This window comes from Nyctereutes procyonoides, unplaced genomic scaffold (genome assembly GCF_905146905.1).
Source record: "Nyctereutes procyonoides isolate TBG_1078 unplaced genomic scaffold, NYPRO_anot_genome, whole genome shotgun sequence".
NCBI lineage: Eukaryota > Metazoa > Chordata > Mammalia > Carnivora > Canidae > Nyctereutes > Nyctereutes procyonoides.
Window position 1 is genome coordinate 17,984,135 of NW_026575125.1, and position 21,117 is coordinate 18,005,251.

Here is a 21,117-nt window from a genome sequence, read left to right on the forward strand (position 1 = left end):
GGTTCTAAGCAACCTCTGATTTTCATTAAAAATCATTCAAAAGGGATCCCTGGGTGGCGCAGCGGTTTGGCGCCTGCCTTTGGCCCAGGGCGCGATCCTGGAGACCCGGGATCGAATCCCACGTCGGGCTCCTGGTGCATGGAGCCTGCTTCTCCCTCTGCCTGTGTCTCTGCCTCTCTCTCTCTCTCTGTATGACTATTGTAAATAAATAAAAAAAAAATTAAAAAAAATCATTCAAAAGACAGAGAGAACATTTTTAAAATGAGGAAACCATGGGATAGAAGAGGAAAAAGTCTCTTTCCTCCTCCTCTCTTACCAAGTCTTCCTCCCCCCCTAACCATTACTTGCTTATTTGAGTGTCCCCTCTTAGCATCTAATGACATTGAGAGTTGTGCGGGGTGACCTTGTGAGATGTTGGAAGCTCCTGCAAACTTTCTGGCTTGGGTCACCTCAGACCCAGGCCATCAGTAGTTAAAAAGTAACTCCCCAGGTGAACACAATAAGCAGCCAAGGGTTGTTGTTTTTTAAATTTCCAGTTTAATTGAGCTATCATTGACATACCTCACTGTATATATGTTGAAGGTGTATAGCCTAATGGTTCAACTTACACATACTGGGAAATGATTACCACAATAAGTTTAGTTAACATCCATTATCTCATATAGGTACAATTAAAAAAAAGAGAGAAAGAAAATCTTTGCTTATGATGAGAACTCTTAGGATTTACTGTCTTAACAGCTTTCCCGTTTATCTTATTTATTTATTTATTTATTTATTTATTTACTTATTTACTTATTTACTTATGTACTCATTCATTCATGAGAGACACACAGAGAGAGAGGCAGAGACACAGGCAGAGGGAGAAGCAGGCTCCTTGCAGGGAGCCCAATGTAGGACTCGATCCCAGGACCCCGGGATCACGCCCTGAGCCGACGGCAGAGGCTCAACCACTGAGCCACCCAGGCGTCCCACTATCCTGCATATCATACAACAGTGTTAGCTACAGTCAGCACGCTGTACATTACATCCCTAGTACTTATTTATCTTATAACTGGAAGTTTGTACCTTTTGACTACCTTCCTCCAATTCCTCCTGCCTCCACCCCTTGCTTCTGGTAACTATAAGTCTGATAATATCTCCTTGTGTGTATATATACCACAAATTCTTTATCTGTTCATCCATTGATGGACACTTACTTTGTTTCCATGTCTTGGTTATTACAAATAATGAGGCAGTCAAGTTTGGGAAGCAGAGCCCTATTAGAATAGTACTGCTCAAACTTGAATGTGCACACCAGTCTCCTAGGGACCTTGTTAAAATGCAGATTTTTAGTAAGTTTGGAGTGGAGCCTGAGATCCTGTGTTTCTAGTAAGCTCCAAGGTGAGGCCAATGCCCCTGGATCATGGACCACACTTTAAGTACTGAGAGTATAGAGCAGGGGTTGGCAAACTTTCCATATAAAAGACCAGATAGCAAACATTTTGGGCTTTGTAGCGCATGTCAGGTCTATTCTTGTAGCATGATGCAGCCATAGACAATAAATGGACAGATGGATGTGACTGTGTCTATAAAACTTTATTTACAAAGCTAGACAGCAGTCAGAATTTGGCGTGTGGGCCATGGCTTGCCGACCTGGTTTGAAGTTTTCTTAGTCTCAGTTTTTGAGCAACACCTTGCTGCTTTCCTCTTTTGTTGGGCCAAATCTTGAGTACGAATTAAGTGGTTTTATAAGAGGTTACTCATTTGCTTTGTCCAATGATGAATAATTGATGATGACATTTAGGCTGCTGTTTACAAACAGCCCACATTGTCCCTTGGCTGTGGCTCATTGTTTTTCCTTGAGGATAGGTGGCCTTTCTGATTTCCTTCCCTGGACTGCCTTTTCAGAGGTAGATCAAAACAGAGCTAAGATTTGTTCCACAATGTGACCCATGGGCATCCCAGAATAAATAAGCATGGCTGAGCTGTGGAGGTAGAGCAACTATGGTAGATTTGGGTTGCATTCCCTTTATCCGTCTTCCACCGCTTACCCTGGAGTCTGGTCTGAGGAGATGGAGGCTGCTATTATGACTTTCTGAGAGGTAGAGAACAACAAGGGATGTGGACTCCCACAGTTCACATTGACATATGTCATGCTCATAGGTCTGGCTATGCTGGCAGCAGAAAGCTACATGTTGCTGATGATATATCCTTACAAACAGACAATGCAGGACAAAATTGTGAGTTTTGGGCAACCCAAATTTGGAACCAAGTACTCTGCTCAGAAGGCCCATGTTCCATCCCATAGGCTTTTGGGGTAAGGTCCAAATATTCCTGGTCTGTTGCTAATGGTGCATTTTTCATTTTTAACCCCAAAGCTAGTTAGGTTTGAGTGTTAGAGCAGTTTTGTTTTTGTTTTTGTCTTTGTTTGTTTTTGTTTTTTGTTTTTTTGAGGAGACTCCATGCCCAGCGTGGAGCCAAACATGGGGCTTGAACTCACAACCCTGATGTCGAGACCTGAGCTGAGATGGAGAGCCAGAAGCTTAACCACCTGAGCTACCCAGATGCCTCGCTTTAGGAAAGTTTTAAGTTTAATTGGTTCCATTTATGAAACTGGCTCTCATTTACCTTTATGACAGTGTTTAAATACCTAAGGTACAGATGTTACTTCTCTTTACAAATGGGAAGACAAAGGCCAGAATTTTTTGGGCCAGGAATGCTCATGCTAGAGTCCATTTCTCAGGCTGGTTTTTGCCAGGGGATCTCCTTCATGAGATTGATATCTTTCTCTCCCTGAGACCCCATTCCCTGGAACCTTCCTTCTACTAGTGAAATCTTTATCTCATTACCTTGACTGGTCTGAAAAATAGATGCTCTGATATTTCTAGACTATAAATGCTTTCTTGCCTTTCCTTTTCTGTCTTGACCTCCCCTCTTGGCCAACTCTTGGTCTGTCAGGGGCTCTCAGTGAAAGTTATTTCCTTTGGTGTCCAGAACCAAAAGCTCAATGCTATAATTTCAGAAAGGGATAGAAACTTCTTAAACTCTGTCTGCATGTGTCTTGTCATTCTTATAACTTAAAAGGCCATTTATCTGGGTGTGTTGAATATGGTTACTGGTGCAGAGGTGGTCTGTACATTACACATTATCCATTTCATTTGGATTTATAAAAGTGAATAGTATTCATATAATAGAGTATTATTTTTCATCCCTCAAAAGATTATGATGGGGAAACATGGACTTTTTGAAGTCAGATGAGAACTAAATCAATCTGGGTTAAGAGACTGGTTTTGGCCCTGAAATGTCCTCAGGACTTGGGGAGACCTTCAAGACCTTTCTCAGCCTCAGCTCCCTGAGTGGTGACATGGAGATGATCTGTACCTACCTGGTGGAGTTGAGGTAAAATTTAAATCTGATGAAGAAGTGAAGCATTTAACCCAGTACCTGGTCCGTAGTAAGGGTTCAGCAAAGAACATTACTTCTGTTATTATTAAAAATGTTATTTCTGTTGTTACTAATTCATCTTGGCTCTGAGATCTCCTCTTTGAAGTTGACCTTTTTTTCACAAGGTTTTCTCTCCCTATCCCTTCCCATCCCATCCTCTACATTCTGCTAGTGTTTTTTTCTTCCCTCCCTTTCTCCATCTTTCTCTCCCTCCCTCCCTCCCTTTTGCATTTTGTTCTCCATATATGATCAACCATGAACTCCTTGAGGACAGGGATGCAATTTGTTAAACTATGTATCTCACTATACACAACAATGTGGATGAATTTCACAGGTGTACTGTTGAGTGAAGGAAGCCAGACACCAGGAGTATACACTTTTCTTGAAGCTCAAGAACAGACAAAGCTAATTTGTGGAGATGAGGTTAGAAGAGTGGTTATCTTAGGGGTTAAGGGGTTGTTGACAGGCAGGGCACCCAAAGGAACCTTCTAGGTGTGTATAAATGTCTTAAATCTTGTCTTGGAGCTGCTAACACAGGCCTGTGTGTGCACTTAAAACTTGTTTTTGGTTTGTCCACCTAATCTTTGTGTACTTTGTGTGTGTTACAGCTCAGTAAAAATGGAGAAAGGCGTTTTCCAATCTACAGCACTTATTTAGCAACTTTTAGTCATCCCATAAAAGACTGGCTATTGAGTGGATGTTACAGTGAAAAACGTGGTCAGTCTTAATCGCCATAGGACTATGGCCAAATTTTAAGGCAGTCGTAACATACATTTTGAAAAACACAGTGGATGTCATAATGGGAGTTTGTGCTGTTATTCACAGCACTGCTTGAATCTTCACCTGGCTGTTACAGAAAATACAGAAAGTAGGGATAGCAGGACTTGTTATTGGGGACCATTTGTGCAGGTAGCATGGCGGGTAACGAAAGAGAGTGGGGTGATGCAGTCCTGTCAGAGTGGTGAAAACCCTCATTTAAAAAAATATTTTATTTATTAATGAGACACACACACACACACACACACACACACACAGAGAGAGAGAGAGAGAGAGAGAGACTGGCAGAGACACAGGCAGAGGGAGAAGCAGGCTCCATGCAGGGAGCCCGACCTGGGACTCGATCCCGGGACTCCAGGATCAGGCCCTGGGCTGAAGGTGGCGCTAACCCCCCCCCCCCCCCCCCCCCGGGGATCCCAACACTCATTTTTAAATCGAGTGTCTACTGCTTCCACCTCCCTCTTCTCTCTCCCTCCCCTTGTCCTTTCATCAGTCCTGCTTTGCAGCGAAATCCACGAGTCTAATAGATGCTACTGACGATTGTGCGGCAGCTCTGCCAGATGGCATTTGAATCTCGGGTGTTCTTTGAAAAATGAAAAGACCAAACACATGCACAAATAAATGAAGGTTGAATTAATCTTTATAATTAAATGGAATATTATCCTGCTATGACTGATTTTAGCTTTCAAGCTGAAATTGCATGCTAATTTTTCAGTGAACTGTAATTGTATTAACGTGGCTTTTTAGATGCTTCGAAGTACTTAAAATAGATTTTTGCCAAGTTACTGAGAGAGAAGTTATTAGAACTTTTAATCTAAACATCTCTGAGATCTTGAGGGTATATTTGTATCCTGACTCGGAGGTGCAAAGCATTTTCCAGTGGCCGGTTAATTGTCTGCCCTTGTTATCTGGGGATTTAGGTGGCACTGGCCGGAAATTAGGTAGAACTGCAAGTGCCTGAGGCATGTTCAGAAATCGTTGGGAAAGATCATGGTGTTTTCTTCATAAAGTACTGCCGTGAGCATGATAGTGGTGACCGCTAGGGAGATGCCTAAGGAATCCTGAAGGACTGGATGGATAATACAATGTCAGGGGTTCTCAGAGGTGGGTCTGGAAGCCTTGGTAAGTACCACAATCTAGGGCATCTAGCAGTCTAGCACGAACTTGAGAGAGTCCCCTACCACACTGGTTCTTAACCCAGGGTGATATTGTACCCCCAGGGAACATTTGTCAAGGTCTGGAGACATCTTTGGTCATAACTACGAAGTGGAGGTGGGGAGAGTTACTGATATCTACTAGATTGAGAGCAGGAATGCTGCGAAACATCCCACACAGGACAGGACCCCACAAATGAGAATAGTTTGGCCCAAATGTCATTGGTGCCCAGGCTGAGAAACCCTGCCTTCTGGTCACACTGATTCCTGGTTGCAACCCAGAAATATTGTGACTTAGTAGGTCTGAGGTGGGTCCATGAATTTGTATTTGTAACAAGCTGCCAAGTGCTGCTGCTGCTGCCGGTCCAAGGACCCAGCCTTGTAAGAAGCCGTGTTGCAGGGCTGCAGTGTTGAGGGAATGAGCCATAGGTATGGGCATTGGCCCTATAGCATCCCCCTCTTACAGAAAAACTACATGACAATTCACATTGGTCTAATTTAATCATTCCTTAAGGTTATCTCATTTGATCTTTGCTCCCACATTATGAGGGAGGTGGTTGAAAAGTTTTTTACTCTAGTGAAAAATGGTTTATGTCCAAGGCAAACCTTAATGGAAAGAATGACCACAAATTCCCCCTCAGTTGAACTGTTGATGAAAGAATAGGATATGTTTATTTAAGTTAATCTGCAGTTTGCCTCCCATTTAAATAAGTAATTTAACAATTGAAGGAGGATTAAATAGCTGATTAAATTTACCCAAGAAATGTTCAGGTGTTAGGGACTAGATGTTGCATGTGCATTTCTAAGTCCTTTGATCTTGACATTTGAAAGTAATTTTTAATAATTTATTTGCATTTTTCTTCGGTTTTTCCATGATATTAGCTCCTGCTTTGGGTTAATATTTTTTTATGCTGGCTCTGTTTTGAAATTCAAGCATTTACCTGAACAAAAGATGAAGCATTATAAGTTGAGTCACATGTTTATATCGTGATGAAACTGTCCAAAACTTACACTTTGTACTTTATTTTCCCTTACTGTCTTTACTGTTTTGAAAAATCTGGGAACCTGTTATTTTGAAGAGGTGTTGGCAAACTACTTCAGCCACAAGTCAGGTGGGAAGTATTTTAGGCTCTGCAGGCCCTGCAGTCTCTTTTGTGGTTATTCGACTCCGCAGGTACAGCATGGCAGTGGACAGAGACAAATAAACAAATAAGCTCAGCTGTTATAGAGGAGGAACTTTTCCTCTACCCTTTGGGGCCCGGTATTTGGGGGCCTGAGAATTAAACTAACAAAAGGCAGGTCAGCAAGAAAAAAAAGACAAAGTTTATTCCCTTAAGTAGCTGGGAGCTTACAGAAAGTGTAGCTCAAAATGTAGTTCAAAACGCCATTGACAATTTAGGGCTTCTATACCATCTGAACAAGGGGAGTGGGTTAGGATTTCAAGGAACAGTAAATCATAGGAAATGACTGAGAAATATATGGGGGAAACTAATGGAAAGTAAAGTTTGTTTTAGTAAGGTCTATTTATGTGATTTCTTATCTCTGGTTAAGGGAGTCATTCCCTCTGGTATAGGAAGCCTCCATTGAGGGGGATTTATGACCATGGAATTCTTTTAGATGGCTCTGCTTTTAGGCAAGTAAGGGAGGTGCAGAGAAAGCCTCTTGTATCTGTTGAGTCTCAAATGCCTTCAGTTCAAAATAATTCTTAGGACTTGGGGGCATATTCTGGACCCCTTCACTGGGTTCCAGTTAAACTATTTACAAAAACAGGTGGTGGACTGCTTTTGGCCTGTGGGCTCTAGTTTGCCGACCTGATGTAGAGCCCTGTATGAGAGAGACAGAGAAAAATCTCATTTACTTTAGCCCATATAAAAGCCTAACTACAATATATGATTGTTCCAGCTCTTGGGCTTTTATCATCTTGGCAAATGGATTTAGCTAATTGAGACTTAGGATATTCCTTTGAGAAGGTCTAGCAGCTGTTCTATTTATAAAAAGTTTTTGAGCGTCTTACTATATGTGATTGAAAGTACAGAAAGACATTGATTTTTTTTAATTATATGATCTAGTTACTCTCCTATTCAGTTTTATTTATTTATTTAAAAAATTTTATTAGAGTTCAATTTGCCAACATATAGCATAACACCCAGTGCTCATCCTGCCAAGTGCCCCCCTCATTGCCCATCACCCAGTCACCCCAACCCCCCCCCCGCCCACTTCCCCTTCCACTACCCCTTGTTCGTTTCCCAGAGTTAGGTGTATCTCATGTTTTGTCACCATCACTGATATTTTCACTCATTTTCTCTCCTTTCCCTTTATTCCCTTTCACTAATTTTTATATTCCCCAAATGAATGAGACCATATAATGTTTGTCTTTCTCCGATTGACTTATTTCACTCAGCATAATACCCTCCAGTTCCCTCCACGTCGAAGCAAATGGTGGGTATTTTTCATTTCTAATGGCTGAGGAATATTCCATTGTATACATAGACCACATCTTCTTTATCCATTCATCTTTCGATGGACACCGAGGCTCCTTCCACAGTTTGGCTATTGTGGACATTGCTGCTAGAAACATCGGGGTGCAGGTGTCCTGGCATTTCACTGCATCTGTATCTTTGGGGTAAATCCCCAGCAGTGTAATTGCTGGGTCGTAGGGCAGGTCTATTTTTAACTCTTTGAGGAACCTCCACACAGTTGTCCAGAGTGGCTGCACCAGTTCACATTCCCACCAACAGTGCAAGAGGGTTCCCCTTTCTCCACATCCTCTCCAGCATATGTTGTTTCCTGCCTTGCTAATATTCCCCATTCTCACTGGTGTGAGGTGGTATCTCATTGTGGTTTTGATTTGTATTTCCCTGATGGCCAGGGATGCGGAGCATTTTCTCATGTGCTTGTTGGCCATGTCCATGTCTTCCTCTGTGAGATTTCTGTTCATGTCTTTTGCCCATTTCATGATTGGATTGTTTGTTTCTTGGGTGTTGAGTTGAATAAGTTCTGTATAGATCTTGGATACTAGCCCTTTATCTGATAGGTCATTTGCAAATATCTCCCATTCTGTAGGTTGTCTTTTAGTTTTGTGGACTGTTTCTTTTAAAAGGAGTACATGAGACTTGACTCTGTTTTTAGGGCACTATTGCCCCTACCTACCCTGAGGGGGAGATGTTGTTGTATGGATTAATGATAGGATGGTTTTGGGTTCTTAACTGTTGCTGTTCCCTGCTCCATTTATTTACTAAGAAAACCCAAACATTGGTTTCTTTAACTCTGTTGCGTGCGGTGCTCATCCAAGTGAGAGGACCATCCCAAAGACACCGGGGAAATATTTAGTGCCAGTTTGGCTAAATTACAGCTTACCCATGCCTGTGTAGTTTCCTTTTTTCAGACTGGAAAAACTGCCCACCTCCAAGATACATGGAGTTGGTGTTGTCAAGAAAAGAAGAGGGATGGATGGAGCTGGTTTGTGATTTGGAATGCTGCCTAGAATGTTGTCCGTGTTTGGCGAGAAATGGGGATTGTCTGCTATACTAGGACATTACTCAGGCAGGATTTAGGATGGAAGAGCTGAAATCTGAGCATTCCTGTCTTCCAGCTCTTGTAAAATCACAACTGTGACTTACACTCATAAAGCCCTCTGATTCATGGGGGCGCTTAATTCATCCTCCACACCAGCATGATGCATGAGCCTGTGAACCACACCCAAAAGCAATTTGCAGAATTAAAGTTTTCCATGACTTGTAATAAATCAGTGCCATTCTTACTGAGAAGATAAAATTTGATTTTTCAGATAAATGCATTGTTATTATTTGTGGGATCCAGATAGCCCTAGAGGATATTAAAGCCTGTTCCCCAGGCTAATTTTCATCAATACCATCAGCTCTGCTTAGGATCGTATCTCCAGCCAAGGCATCTACACTAGTCAATCATTTGTTTGGTATTATGAAAACTGCCATTGTTTTGAAGGATAGTGTAATTCATGTACAGTCTCCTGAACTTTCAGATGCTTAAAGCTCAGAATTTGGATTGATGTTTAATAGTTATTACAGAACTCATCAGAGAAAATGAGGCCTCAGTGTGGTGAAGCCTGACTGAAGCTTTCAAAGCCATTGCAAGCTTAAGAAAGTCATGCTATAAATTGTTTGTAGAAGGGCAATTGATCATCAGTTTTCTTTTTTTCTTATGTTGGTTAAATAATAAAAAAGAAAAAATATGCTAAGAGACTTAACTAGGTAGCGGAAACACAAAGCTGTTTAATTAAGTGATTCAAGTGATTCCTTTGATGTAATACATGCAAGACATTTGAGAATTTACCTGACTCTCCTAAACAGCCAAGTCAGTGGGGGATTAAAACAAATGAGCTTTCCATCTTGCTTTCTGCCAATCAGTTTAAGACTAAGTGGCTTTGAAAATTCAGGAATAAAGCCGTCATCATAACCAGTCTTCAAATCAGTTTGGTCATCTGTGTCAAAATTAGATGCTGTTTCACTGCCACAGCCAAATAAGGCAAAATTATGTTTGGTTCCCTGCTTCCCACCAGCACTATCAAGTCGTAGTGTACCTTGTGGAAGATTCTGAGAAGGAGGGGTGACTTGAGTGTTGAAGTCATATTGTGTTTTAAATTTCTGAAGCTCCTTGTTTCCTTTTTTCTTTTTGTTTTTTTTTTTAAGATTTTATTTATTTATTCATGAGAGACACACAGAAAGAGAGAGAGAGGCACAGACACAGGCAGAGGGAGAAGCAGGCTCCATACAGGGAGCCCGACGCAGGACTTGATCCTGGGTCTCCAGGATCACACCCTGGGCCGAAGGCAGCGCTAAACCGCTAAGCCACCCAGGCTGCCCTGCTCCTTGTTTTCTGAGTTCATTTGTGGTAGTTATTCTCTCTCTTTCAATGTAATAATTCTCACTTTATGAACTCTCTGTTGTCTCTATAGAATTAATTGTAATTTTTTAGAGCTCTAGCCTTAAGACTTTAGGGCAGGGAATAAACTCCTAAGCAATTAAGATTTGTCGTATATATATGTTAGTGTTAGAACAAAACCAAACCAAAAAGCAGCTAAAAATGCTTGTACATGCGCATACATGCTCACTCCCCTGCGTCATTAAGCATGAATCAATCAATTTGGCAAGCATTGTTGAACACTTACTGTGTATTAGGCCTTGTGCCACCAATTGTGAGGCAACTCAATGAACAACCCATTCTCAATGAATTATCTACATCAGCCTAGCAAACTACATATGGCTCTTGGGCTGTATTTCACATGCTGCTTATTTTTGTATGGCCCACAAGCTAAGAGTGGGTTTATCAGTTTTAAATGGTTTAAAGAAATAAAAAGAATATCTCATGATATGTAAAAGTTATATGAGATTCAAATTTTAGTGTCACAGTAAAGTTGGATTGGAACACAGACACAGCCATTCATTTATGTGTTATCTACAGCTGCTTTCCTAGGTACAACAGCAGAGTTGGGTAGTTGCATTAAAGACCATATGGCTGGCAATGCTGAGAATATTTACTATGTGGTCATTTACAGAGAAAGTTTGCTCACCCTTGATCTAGGTGATGCAACCTTTCCTTTCCTGGTTCTTTTATTATTAAAATATGTCTGTCAACTCTCTCTTTCATTGTATTTGTATTAGAAGTAAACGTATCCACATGTTACAGATGAGAAAACAGAGATTCAGAAAATTAAGGCACTGCTGTTAGTTTCTACTAGCAGTAGATATATGATATAATGTTTTTCCTCAGTTTACTTTATACAAAGTGAGACTGTGGACCAAGTATTTAAAATACACTTTATATATTTTTATGTTCCTTTAGCTAAGGAAAATCCTGAGCTTAGAAGTGCTTTCTCAGTTAAGTATTTGTTAATTGATTGGAATACCTTATATTAAAACAATTTTGGTTATCAAATCAATTCCAATGGATTTTATAGTATTTTAAAAAAGATTTTATTTGTTTGAGAGAGAGCACACAGAGAGTACAAGCAGAGGGAACAAGAGGCAGAGGGAGAAGGAGAAGCAGACTCCCTGCTGAGCAAGGAGTCCGCCTCAGGGCTTGATCCCAGGACCCTAGGATCATGACCTAAGCCAAAGGCAGATGCTTAACCAACTGAGCCACCCAGACACCCCAATTCCAATAGATTTTAAACATTGGTCCATTTTCTAGAAAGTTTCCTAGGTTCTCACAAAGTCTCTTTTATCCTCCACTTTTTTTCACTGATGGTAAGATTCATTAATATGGAAATGTGCCTTGATATTAGCAGCATTAAATGATGTTCTTGGTCATGTGTTAACCTGTAACCTTTCATATTTTCTAATAATTTATTGACATCAGAGTGAGTTTATCAACCACCTTATTCATTATATGGATCAATATTTATTGAGCATCGATCATTTGCTATGTGCCTGCCATTGTGTTGCATGTGGGGAACACAATGGTGATTACATGTAATAGGCCATTGGCTTAATTTGAGTAACAGCAGAAAGAAGGTTCTCTCAGCTATAAAAACCTCCTTTATAATTGGATTTATCCCTTTGGTTAATGAACTACTCTTTTAAATACAGATATTTCTGCAAGGTTAATATATTAGATTGCTATTAGTCACTCACATTTTATTATAAATTAGCTTAAGGCCCAAGTGACAGCTAATGGATTAGCTGCCTTGAGGGAATAATGGTTTTGATGGATGAAGAGGGAAGGGGGAGATGACTTTGGAGCCAGTGTATTGCTAGGAAAAGACACCTTGGGTATGATCAGGGAACAAGTGGTATGAACACCCCCAGTGCCTGCTAGGTGTTGGGAGGACTAGATACAGGAAAAAGAAAGGAAGGGAAGGCAGAAACCAATATGACAAATACTAAAGGTGGCCTTTTTCTTTGATCTTTTCTAGAATTAGCTTTTACAGTGGTTCTTGTGTCCATTTTCTGTGGTTTGCAAATAGTGGTCCTTTAAAGAGTCCTTGGACCTTTTTGGAGGGGTGAATAGCCTGGGTTCTCCTGGCTCATGCTTTGAGTTGGGCTTTGCTTGGGCAGTCTTTCACCATGCCCCAAGAATCTCATGGGAACATCTGTCTCCACATTGATCACAGGGTTGCTTCAGCAGCCCTTCTCTCTCATCACTTTGTGTGGCCCCAAAGAGTAACATTCTTCCACAAGGGAGTTTTAGGCATTTGGTTAAGGGTGTAATCTGGCCTGAACTTACTTAAAAGACCCTCTACACAGGCACGTGACAGTAACTCCAAATCCTTGGAAGAAGAAGTCATGTTTCTACTTTCTCTGTGTAGTCTGTAGTCAGCATTTCTTCATCATATTCTCCTCAGGCATAAAAAAGTGCTTTACATGCTGCGTCATTCTGAATCCCTATGTCATTCTGAATCCTCACACGACCCTCTAAAGTAGGTACTATATTTTTCTCAGACTGCATCTGATGAAAAAGGATGCTATATTAGAATTACATTCAGCTACAGCTAATGGAAAACATGATATATAATGCCTTCAGTAAGGGGTTTGCTTTCCTCCTGTCATGGAGGGGAAAGGGAGGCAGTTCAGGGCTGATACGAGGGGCTCCACATGTCATCAGCTCCTCTTTCCTGCATCTTTAGCATGGAGATTTATTTCTCGTTTGGTCTCTTGTGGGTACAAGGTGGCTGCTCTACCTCTGGCATTGAGTCAGCATTATAGGAGAGAAGAAGAGGAAAAGCTAAAGTAGTTCTTGCTTTGGGGCACTTTGGCCCTTGGGGGCCATGTGGAAATAACTGGAGACAATTTTGGTTGTTCAGATTTGGGCTTGAGTGTTTCTCTGGCAACTGGTGTGTAGAAGAAACCAAAGATGCCACTCAACAGCCTACAGTGTGCAGAACACTTCCCACAACAACAGTTACCTGGTCCAGAATGTCCACAGTGCAGAGATTGAGAAGCCCTGGACTAAGGGCAGAAAGCATATGCCAGCCAAATATGTCCTTTCTAAAACATGGATTCCTGGAAGTGGAACAGGGAGTTTCTTATATGCCATTGGCCAGACTCCTTCCATCGCCAGTCCTAGCTGGAAAGGAAGCTGGGTGATGCAGCTTTTTCATTTGCTCCATTGTCACCCTGAGCAGAATTGGAGTCTGATACTAAAGAGGAAGAAAGGAGGATGGATCCTGAGTAGACAGTAGGCAGTATTTGCTTCAGAAAAGTAAGTACTTCGCCCAAGGTCACAGAGGTAATGAAGATCAGCAGTGGCTCGAGCCTCTTCCCTTGAGGAAGGAGGTTTGGTTGTCATGTGCAGTTCCTTTCCTGAAGTTTGTGTGAATAAGAGATGGAGATGCATGCAGCGGTTACAGAAAACTCTGGAGTTCTTAATCAGCCACAAGCAGCCTAGGAAATATTTCTTGCAGAACTTAGTATGCAGTCTGTTACCTGTTGATACCACTCTTCTCTCAGTATTTGCCGTGGGACTTGCCTTTCCTTCTTGTCCCTGTAACCAGCCCATGGGGTGATTAATTCCAGGCCTGTCTCACCAATTCTTTTACCCTTCAACAAGCCACCAAACTCTTGGTGCTTCTCTCATTTCGTTCATGAGAAGTTAAAAAGTGATGCAATCACTATTTGCCTTAAAGGGTGCATCAGAGTTCATGCAGGTAAGTGAATGCCCTTCTAAGTGTATCAAGTAGGAAGACGTTTAATACGGGGAATCGGAGGTTTATGCAATCATTGGGAGGGTGGGAGAATGAAGGGCACCCCCCCCCCCAGTGAACTGCTGCCCGCATACAAAAGGGATCTTCTCAGAAGACTGCCTGGCAGCTGCTGGCAGCTCGGTCTGCTGTCTGCAGATGCCTCTGTGTCTGCCTATAGCTGCCAGTGGCAAGCGAATAAATGGTGTCTCCTCTTCTCCCTCTCCAGTCTCCTGTGAGTGCTTCTCATTGGCAGATTCAGACCTGGAGCCAGGCCCCTGGGGATTTCAGGAGATGGCATTCTGAAGCTTCTTCGGGGAAGAATGTAGAATGGCGTGGGGTGGGATGATGTGGAATTGACAACAGACCGTCTGACAGAAGGACCATTTGAGTTTGAATGGAGGCATATGTACAGGGCACATTTGGGGAAGAGGAGCACTGTTTGACGTTGGCAGTGTTGCTACTAGTATTATTACCTTATCCTATCCATGGGTCCTTGGGAGATGAATTAGGGCTTCTTTGTATCTCTCTTCTGGCTCTCTTCAAGTCATGGTATTGCTAAATAAATAATAAAAGAGGATTCAGTGACCTGTGTGTACAGTGTAGAAGGTAATACATTCTGTGAAGTTCCATCGTGCAGTGGGGGTCCCAGAGCGTGAGGTTTGAAAAACAATTCATAATTCATCAGCGTGCTCCAGAAAGGCCGGTGTTCAGAAAACAACTGGGGATGACTCAGCTTATATATTTCTTCATTTGGGGGGTAACTATCTGGAGCTCTTTATTTGCTCTGTGTTATGCGGGTGACTTGGGTTAGATCATAAAATATGACAAGGAATTAAGTACAATAAGGGAAATGATACATCAGTCTTGAGACAAGGTAACTTAGAGACTTAGGAGGTATTCAGGTGTTGGGGGAGAGTCCTAAGTGCTAGTTATCTGTTATCTAGGTCACATCAGGCTTTCACTGTAACTTGCAGAGTTTTGAAGGCAGAATTTGATCTGTGCTATATTTGAGTCTGGAACAGCAAAACCCATTATGACTGTGTCCTACGGCACTTGTAAAATCCTCTCTGAGTCTTGAGTTTCAGGTTTATGCTGATACTTAATATTTGCATTATCTCAACGAAGATAAGGAAAATGCACTAGCTTGTTCTATTTATTTATTGGGTGAGGAAAATTGAAAGGGTCTAAAGGAAAAAACTTGTTACCAAGAGCAGGTCCTTGGTTTTGCTGTGCTGGAATAAAACTGATGTGTTTGGGGTTGCCTGGGTGTCTTCTGTTGGGGCTTCCTGAAGGCCAAGCTGGAGGTGAGGATGTGTGTGCAGGTTACTTAGGATTTGTTCGGCAAGTGTTCCCAAGAGAGCCCAGGCAGGGAACAGGGGAGGCCAGCCAGGGAAGGGTAAGAGACAGGCGAGGGTGAGAGTTCTGGGGAAGCCATAGACAAGAGCAGTCAGGGGAATTCTGGAGTGCAAAGTAGACCTCATAGTTTGTCCTTAATTGAGGCCAAGGAGGGGAGTTTTCCGACTCTGCTGCAGTGGGTCATTGGCTGAAGGCTGCTGGTATGGGTAGGGGTGAGGATGGGATCAAAGGCAAACACCCAGGAACTATTTTGTGCCAGCAAGGGGCTCCAGTAGCCCTAGAGCAGGCCTTCTAAGAGTCTCAAGCGCCGGCCATTAGAAAAGAAAAAGAACATTAGATGCTGGGGAAGGCTGTACAGAAGCAATAAAGGGGATCCTGGCTTGTGAGGTGGGGGGGGGGTAGGCAGATCCTCCCTATGGTGCACTTATTCTTTGAGTAAGCCACTCTTTTGTTTTTATGAAACCCAGAATCTGGGGAGAGGAAAGAGACTCTTTTTCATATGGAACCGTGAAGTTGCTCTAGAGCAAGAGTTAGCACATGTTTTCTGTAAAGGGCTGGATAGTAAATGTTGGAGCTTTTGGGGCCACAGGGTTTCGGTTCCCACTCCTTAACTCTGCCATTGTGGTGCAAAAGCAGCCATAGATGACCTGCAACTGAGTGGTCTTGGCTGTGTTCCAGTACGAATGTTATAGAAACGGAGGTGGGGTGCGGAAGAGAGGGGACAGTAGATTTGGCTCAGGAGCCATAGTTGGCCAGGCCCTGCTATGCAAGCTAAGCTCCCGTGTACCCTTCCATTCCCTTTGTGCTACAGAACACAGGGAGTCATCAGTCTGTCAAAAGGATGGTTATGGCACATCTAAGTTTGTCTGGACCCCCTACTTCCAATCTTTCTGGCATTCTGGCCATCATTCTCAAGGTTGTGTGATAATCTTGCTGAAGGGTGACTCATCTCATTTCACTCGTGCTAAAGACATTTCATTCTCTCCTCTCTGTAAAATAAAATACAGACTCTCCGCGTGGCATTCAGGAATTCCCTAGGAACTGGCCCAAACCAGTTTTCCTACGTTGTTCTCTGCTCTCCCTTCCTCATGCTTTCTAGCGCAGCTACAGCAAGCTACTACCTTCCCTGGGCCATGACCTTCATTTGCTGCTCCCTGGTTTTGCACTTGTGCTCCCCTGCAACGTCCTTCCTCTCACCTCTGTGTGTGGAAATCCCAGCCATCCTCTGAGACTCAGTTTGGTCACTTATGTTAAATATTTTCCTCATGAGGAATTAGTCTCTGCGGTGGAATTTGATAACCATATCGTCTTTCTTTTGAAACATTTTCTTTTGTTTATTTTTACTGTATATTGTTTGCTACACTCACTGTATTGTAAATATATTGAGGGCAGGGACTAAATTAAAAAAAAATTGTGTTTTTTTTTTCACAGTGGGTTGCATATACTAAGGCACTCTGTAAAGAGAGTTTTCAGATGAGCGTTGTGTCCTATGTTGTGTGATTTTTAACGATACAGGTACTGACGTCGTTTTTCTCTTTCCTTTTTTATAGGCAAGAGCTGTTTTGGCAAAAGTTGGCTATCCTGAGTTCATAATGAATGATACTTATGTTAATGAAGACCTCAAGGCGGTAAGTGCTAAATATACTGTATTTTTGGTTTTTTGGCAACTTTTACTGGCCTCGTGTCTTTCAGCTAGCCCAAGTGCAAGCACTTAAACCAGGTAGTGCCAGAAAGCAGCAACTTTTGATTCATCCCTTGGCTAGATAGGAGCCTCAGTATGCCAGGCGTATCACAAGATTTAGAGAAGATTCAAAATAAAGGAAGTGTCAGAAAGAAGGCATAGCTGAGTGGGTGCCATAAAGCAAATGGACCTGCATTTGGTCTGATTTAATCATAAAGGAAAGAATTAAGCAAATTGAGTACTTTACAATTAGTGGGCATGTTCTAATGTAAAACGCATGATGTTTGTTGTTACACATTCTTTATGTGCTTCATTCATATTAAATGACTAGTAATAAATCTGCCTGCTGGGAGTTAACTTCATTTAACTTTATGAGTGTTTTGGCAGATTAAGTGCACATACATATGAGTCTATAATTTATTGTGAGTTGGACTATATTTGCAGTAAGTTACTGATGGAGGAATAGCAATAATTCTTTTGTATTCTAATATTTGGGGGCATGTATTTTTCAGTAGATACATTCATTATAGGCCTTTCTAATCAAAGCCACTGTTACACCCTTTCCTACAAATAGTTCTAATAAAAAACTTTTCTTCCTCAAAGAACCTCCTGTTTTTACCATTCACTACATTTTTTTTTGAAAAAGTGGTTTCTTAGAGTTTAATAAGGAAAGTTCTGAGGTGTAGGTCTTTCCTGAAATTGTGGTTTGACAAGTCACACATCTAAAAGCAGTCCTAGCTTTGTAGACGAACATTAGAATTTTATAATGTTATTCAAAAGAGAGAGAAAGCTTTAATTACAGAGTTTCTCCATTAGGCTCCAAGATACAGCCTTCCAAAGTATTGCTCCAGTTGCTCTGTAGGAAAAATAATTTTGCTTTAACCCATCTTGTACGTTGTTTCGATGCTGAAAAATCTCAGTATTATTATGATTATTAAAAATATCGAAAAAAACCCCAAAAATATATCGACACACTTGACACAATAAGTACATTATATTTTAAACCCCACAGTAATCCTCTGAAGTAAATGGTGGTTATCCCATTTTTCAGAAAAGGATGTAAAGACTCAGGATGTTAAATGATTTCCTCAGTGTCCTGCAGAGTGCCAGAGCCAGGACTGAAATCTGAGCCCAGAAAGTTCTCCCTGTAATCAGAGAAGGGGTTCTGCAAGGTCCTTGTCAGGTACCTACCTAGGAGGAAGAGCAGTGATTTTGAAGAGTTGGTGGGGGCTGCTTTCCCAGAGCTGGTCGGAAGGGGAGAAGAGGGGAGGGGAAGCCATATTGTCAAGCAGTTAAGAGCACAGGCCTTAGAGTGCTTCTCCCTCTTCCACTTACTAGTTGTCTGATCTTGTGCACGATTAGTTTGCTTCCCTTGGGTTGTTGGGTGTTGGTTTAGAAGCTCCTCAGGAGCTCCCTGGGGGTAATCTGGAACCATTCCCTGTACTTAGAGGGCAGGGATAGACTGGAGAAAGGAGCAGGCCACTCTGGGGTGGTAGGTGGTGGGTTTCATAAGCCAAGGGAACTTACATACAAGGTCAGCAAGATGAGTGGATCCCTCCCTGCACCTGCCTACCAGATTTTAAAAGTTTGTATAGAGGCCATAACTAACTTCTGTCATGTATACCATGCAGGTGTGCTCAACACCACATCCCTGTCTCAGGGCTGTGTCCTTGGGGCAGCCCCTGGGATCGAGAAAGGCAAGCAGAACCTGCATTCCCAGGAGAGGGGGTGGGGGGCCTCTAATTGCTCAGGTCCAGCTCACAGGTTGAGTTGTAGTCAAGTCTTCGATGACTTTCCCAAACACTGGGTGCTAGAAATAATAATAAGCAAATCTCGGTATTGTCAGGGAGGATTAAATGACAGTATGTAAATGTAAAAGCACCTAGCATAATGTTCAGGCACATAAGTAGGTTCCCTGTGAGTGGTCGTTGTTAACTTTGTAGATCACTATGAGCACCGTTGCTGCTGAGAAGAGCATCACCAGCACAGAATGCCTTGGAAGGGGAGCCTGGATGAGCCTGGCAACTATTCCAAGTCAAGGATGCAGATGAGAAGGTGCGAGAGGCATTTTGGTGTTGTGGTTCTGAACACGGACCCTGGGATCAAGGCGCCTGGAGTTAAATCCTTAGGCTGCCATTTTCTGGCTGTGTGACCTAGTGTAGGTCATATAGCTTCTCTGTGCCTCAGATTCCTCATGTTAGAATGAAGCTGAGAAGGATAATCCCTCCCTTATAAGGCTGCTGTGAAGATCAGATAAGTTAACATGTTTAGCATGTTTAAAACCGACCCTGGCACGCAGTAAGCGCAATATAAGTGTCAGCTATGACATCTTCAATTTGTATGTACTATAGATTATTTTGGTGTGGAAAAGTCATTATGAATTGCCTCATGCAGGATCCAGGTGCCCCAAATTGATTTAAAAGGCTGTACGGATGGAACAGTCTCAAGCTTTAATCAAATAAGATAGCATTCAGGGCTCACTCACAACATTGAGTTGATCAGGTTTTGTTGGCAGTCTGCTCTTGTCTAAAGTGAGTGCCCAAAATGTACACACTCGCTGAATGCAGTATCTTTTGTGAGAAGAAGCCAGATGCCAGGCAGCCTGCAGTATTAGGTAGGTTTCCTTGTTTCTCCAAGGTCTGAACTGAAGCCATTACACACCAGAATTTTTAAGCACTTTTGTCAAGAAATGGCTTTCATTTGACTCACTGCCAGAGCAGACACAGTTGCACCCAAGAGTTTGTAACAGTTTTCAAAAAACAGACGGTGAAAAAACATCCCAATACTGACATAAAAATACATTTGTATTCAGAAATAGATAGAAAAAAATGAATAAAACCCAACCTGAATGTAGGTAAAGGATGCTTGATGTGATAGACAGTAATAGTGTCGCCAAGGTGAACAGCAGTAGGATTAAAGTGTTCCTGGCATACAATAGGGCTGTGTTTTCAGTTTTGAGAAACATGTAGATAAGGACTACTATAGGGTCTGTGAGAAATTTTTGGTAATACAAGCTCTGAGCACGAGAGGCTGTTAGAAATGACAAACAGCTTACTTTATTTGACGCAAGTGAAGATATGCTTCATCGGGCAGAAAGGCAAAAGGAAAGAGGATAGAGATTAGGTGACGGATCAGATGAAGGTCAAGGAGAAAGGCTGAAGACTGAAGTTGGGCTCCTGTGGAGACAAAGGCAAATGGAAAAGAACTTGGAGGCAAATGTGAAGAATTAGAGAAGAAACCTGACCCCCACCCCAGATTGACAAGGTAAACCGAGATACCTGGCCAAGTATTTCTGAACAACAGTCTTACTTCAGTCTTTGAAAAGAGCAGGGAGAGAGGAAATGCCCTTTATGTCAAGCCCCGGTAGCATGCGGGAGAGCCTACTGGTTAGCTTAAACATATAGGCGTCGGTCCATTTTCAGATTAGCCTTTCAAAGTGTTCCTTCACTGGTCCTTGATGAAAACAGACTCAAGATCAAGTTGATGCCAGTTGTAGAAAGGTTGCTGTATTAATCAGGAAGGCCAGAAGGGCACTAGGTATTTCAGAGAGGGGACATTTAATAGGAAGAGGAGCTGAAGATTCTTCTAGAATCGTTGTCAGAAGAAAGAGGAGAGAGAATGAAAGTGAACAAACACAGCATCCTTTCCCTTCCTGACACCTGCTGGTTTCCCCTGGTGCCTCCCAGCACCTCCTGTTGGCAGGAAGCCGACTGGCACTCGGGCCTGGGAAATCAAGTTTTCAGATTCCCAGCCCCATCATTCTAGAACAGAGTAAAAGGGTGGGCATGTAGCCGAGAGACAGTGGGTAAATAACCAGCCCCCCTAGGTATTTCACTCATTCTTGTGAAAGCCAATGGAGAATTGGAGTAAGAGTGAAGTCAGAGTCCCAGCTGGCCTCTATTTACTTAGGAGAATTGGATCTGGGTACTTTTTCACAGAAGATCAATGTTTCTGGTGAGTGATAAACACATACATACATATCGATATGCATGTAGAGATACACAGACATGTGAACCTGCATGATATTATCTGAGGTGGGTCTTGGTCTGCTCTAGCCAGTGGAGTGT

The 21,117-nt window shown here is 42.2% G+C and overlaps 1 protein-coding gene across 2 annotated transcripts in view; it reads left to right on the forward strand.

Annotated features, from left to right (window-relative positions):
* Window positions 1-21,117, forward strand: part of PHEX (phosphate regulating endopeptidase X-linked) — a 201,981-nt gene that overhangs the window by 119,555 nt on the left and 61,309 nt on the right. For both annotated transcript variants that reach the window (XM_055338552.1, XM_055338553.1), the window contains exon 13: window positions 16,920-16,997. In XM_055338552.1, coding sequence (XP_055194527.1) covers window positions 16,920-16,997 — 78 coding nt within the window. The remainder of the gene's footprint in view (window positions 1-16,919; window positions 16,998-21,117) is intronic.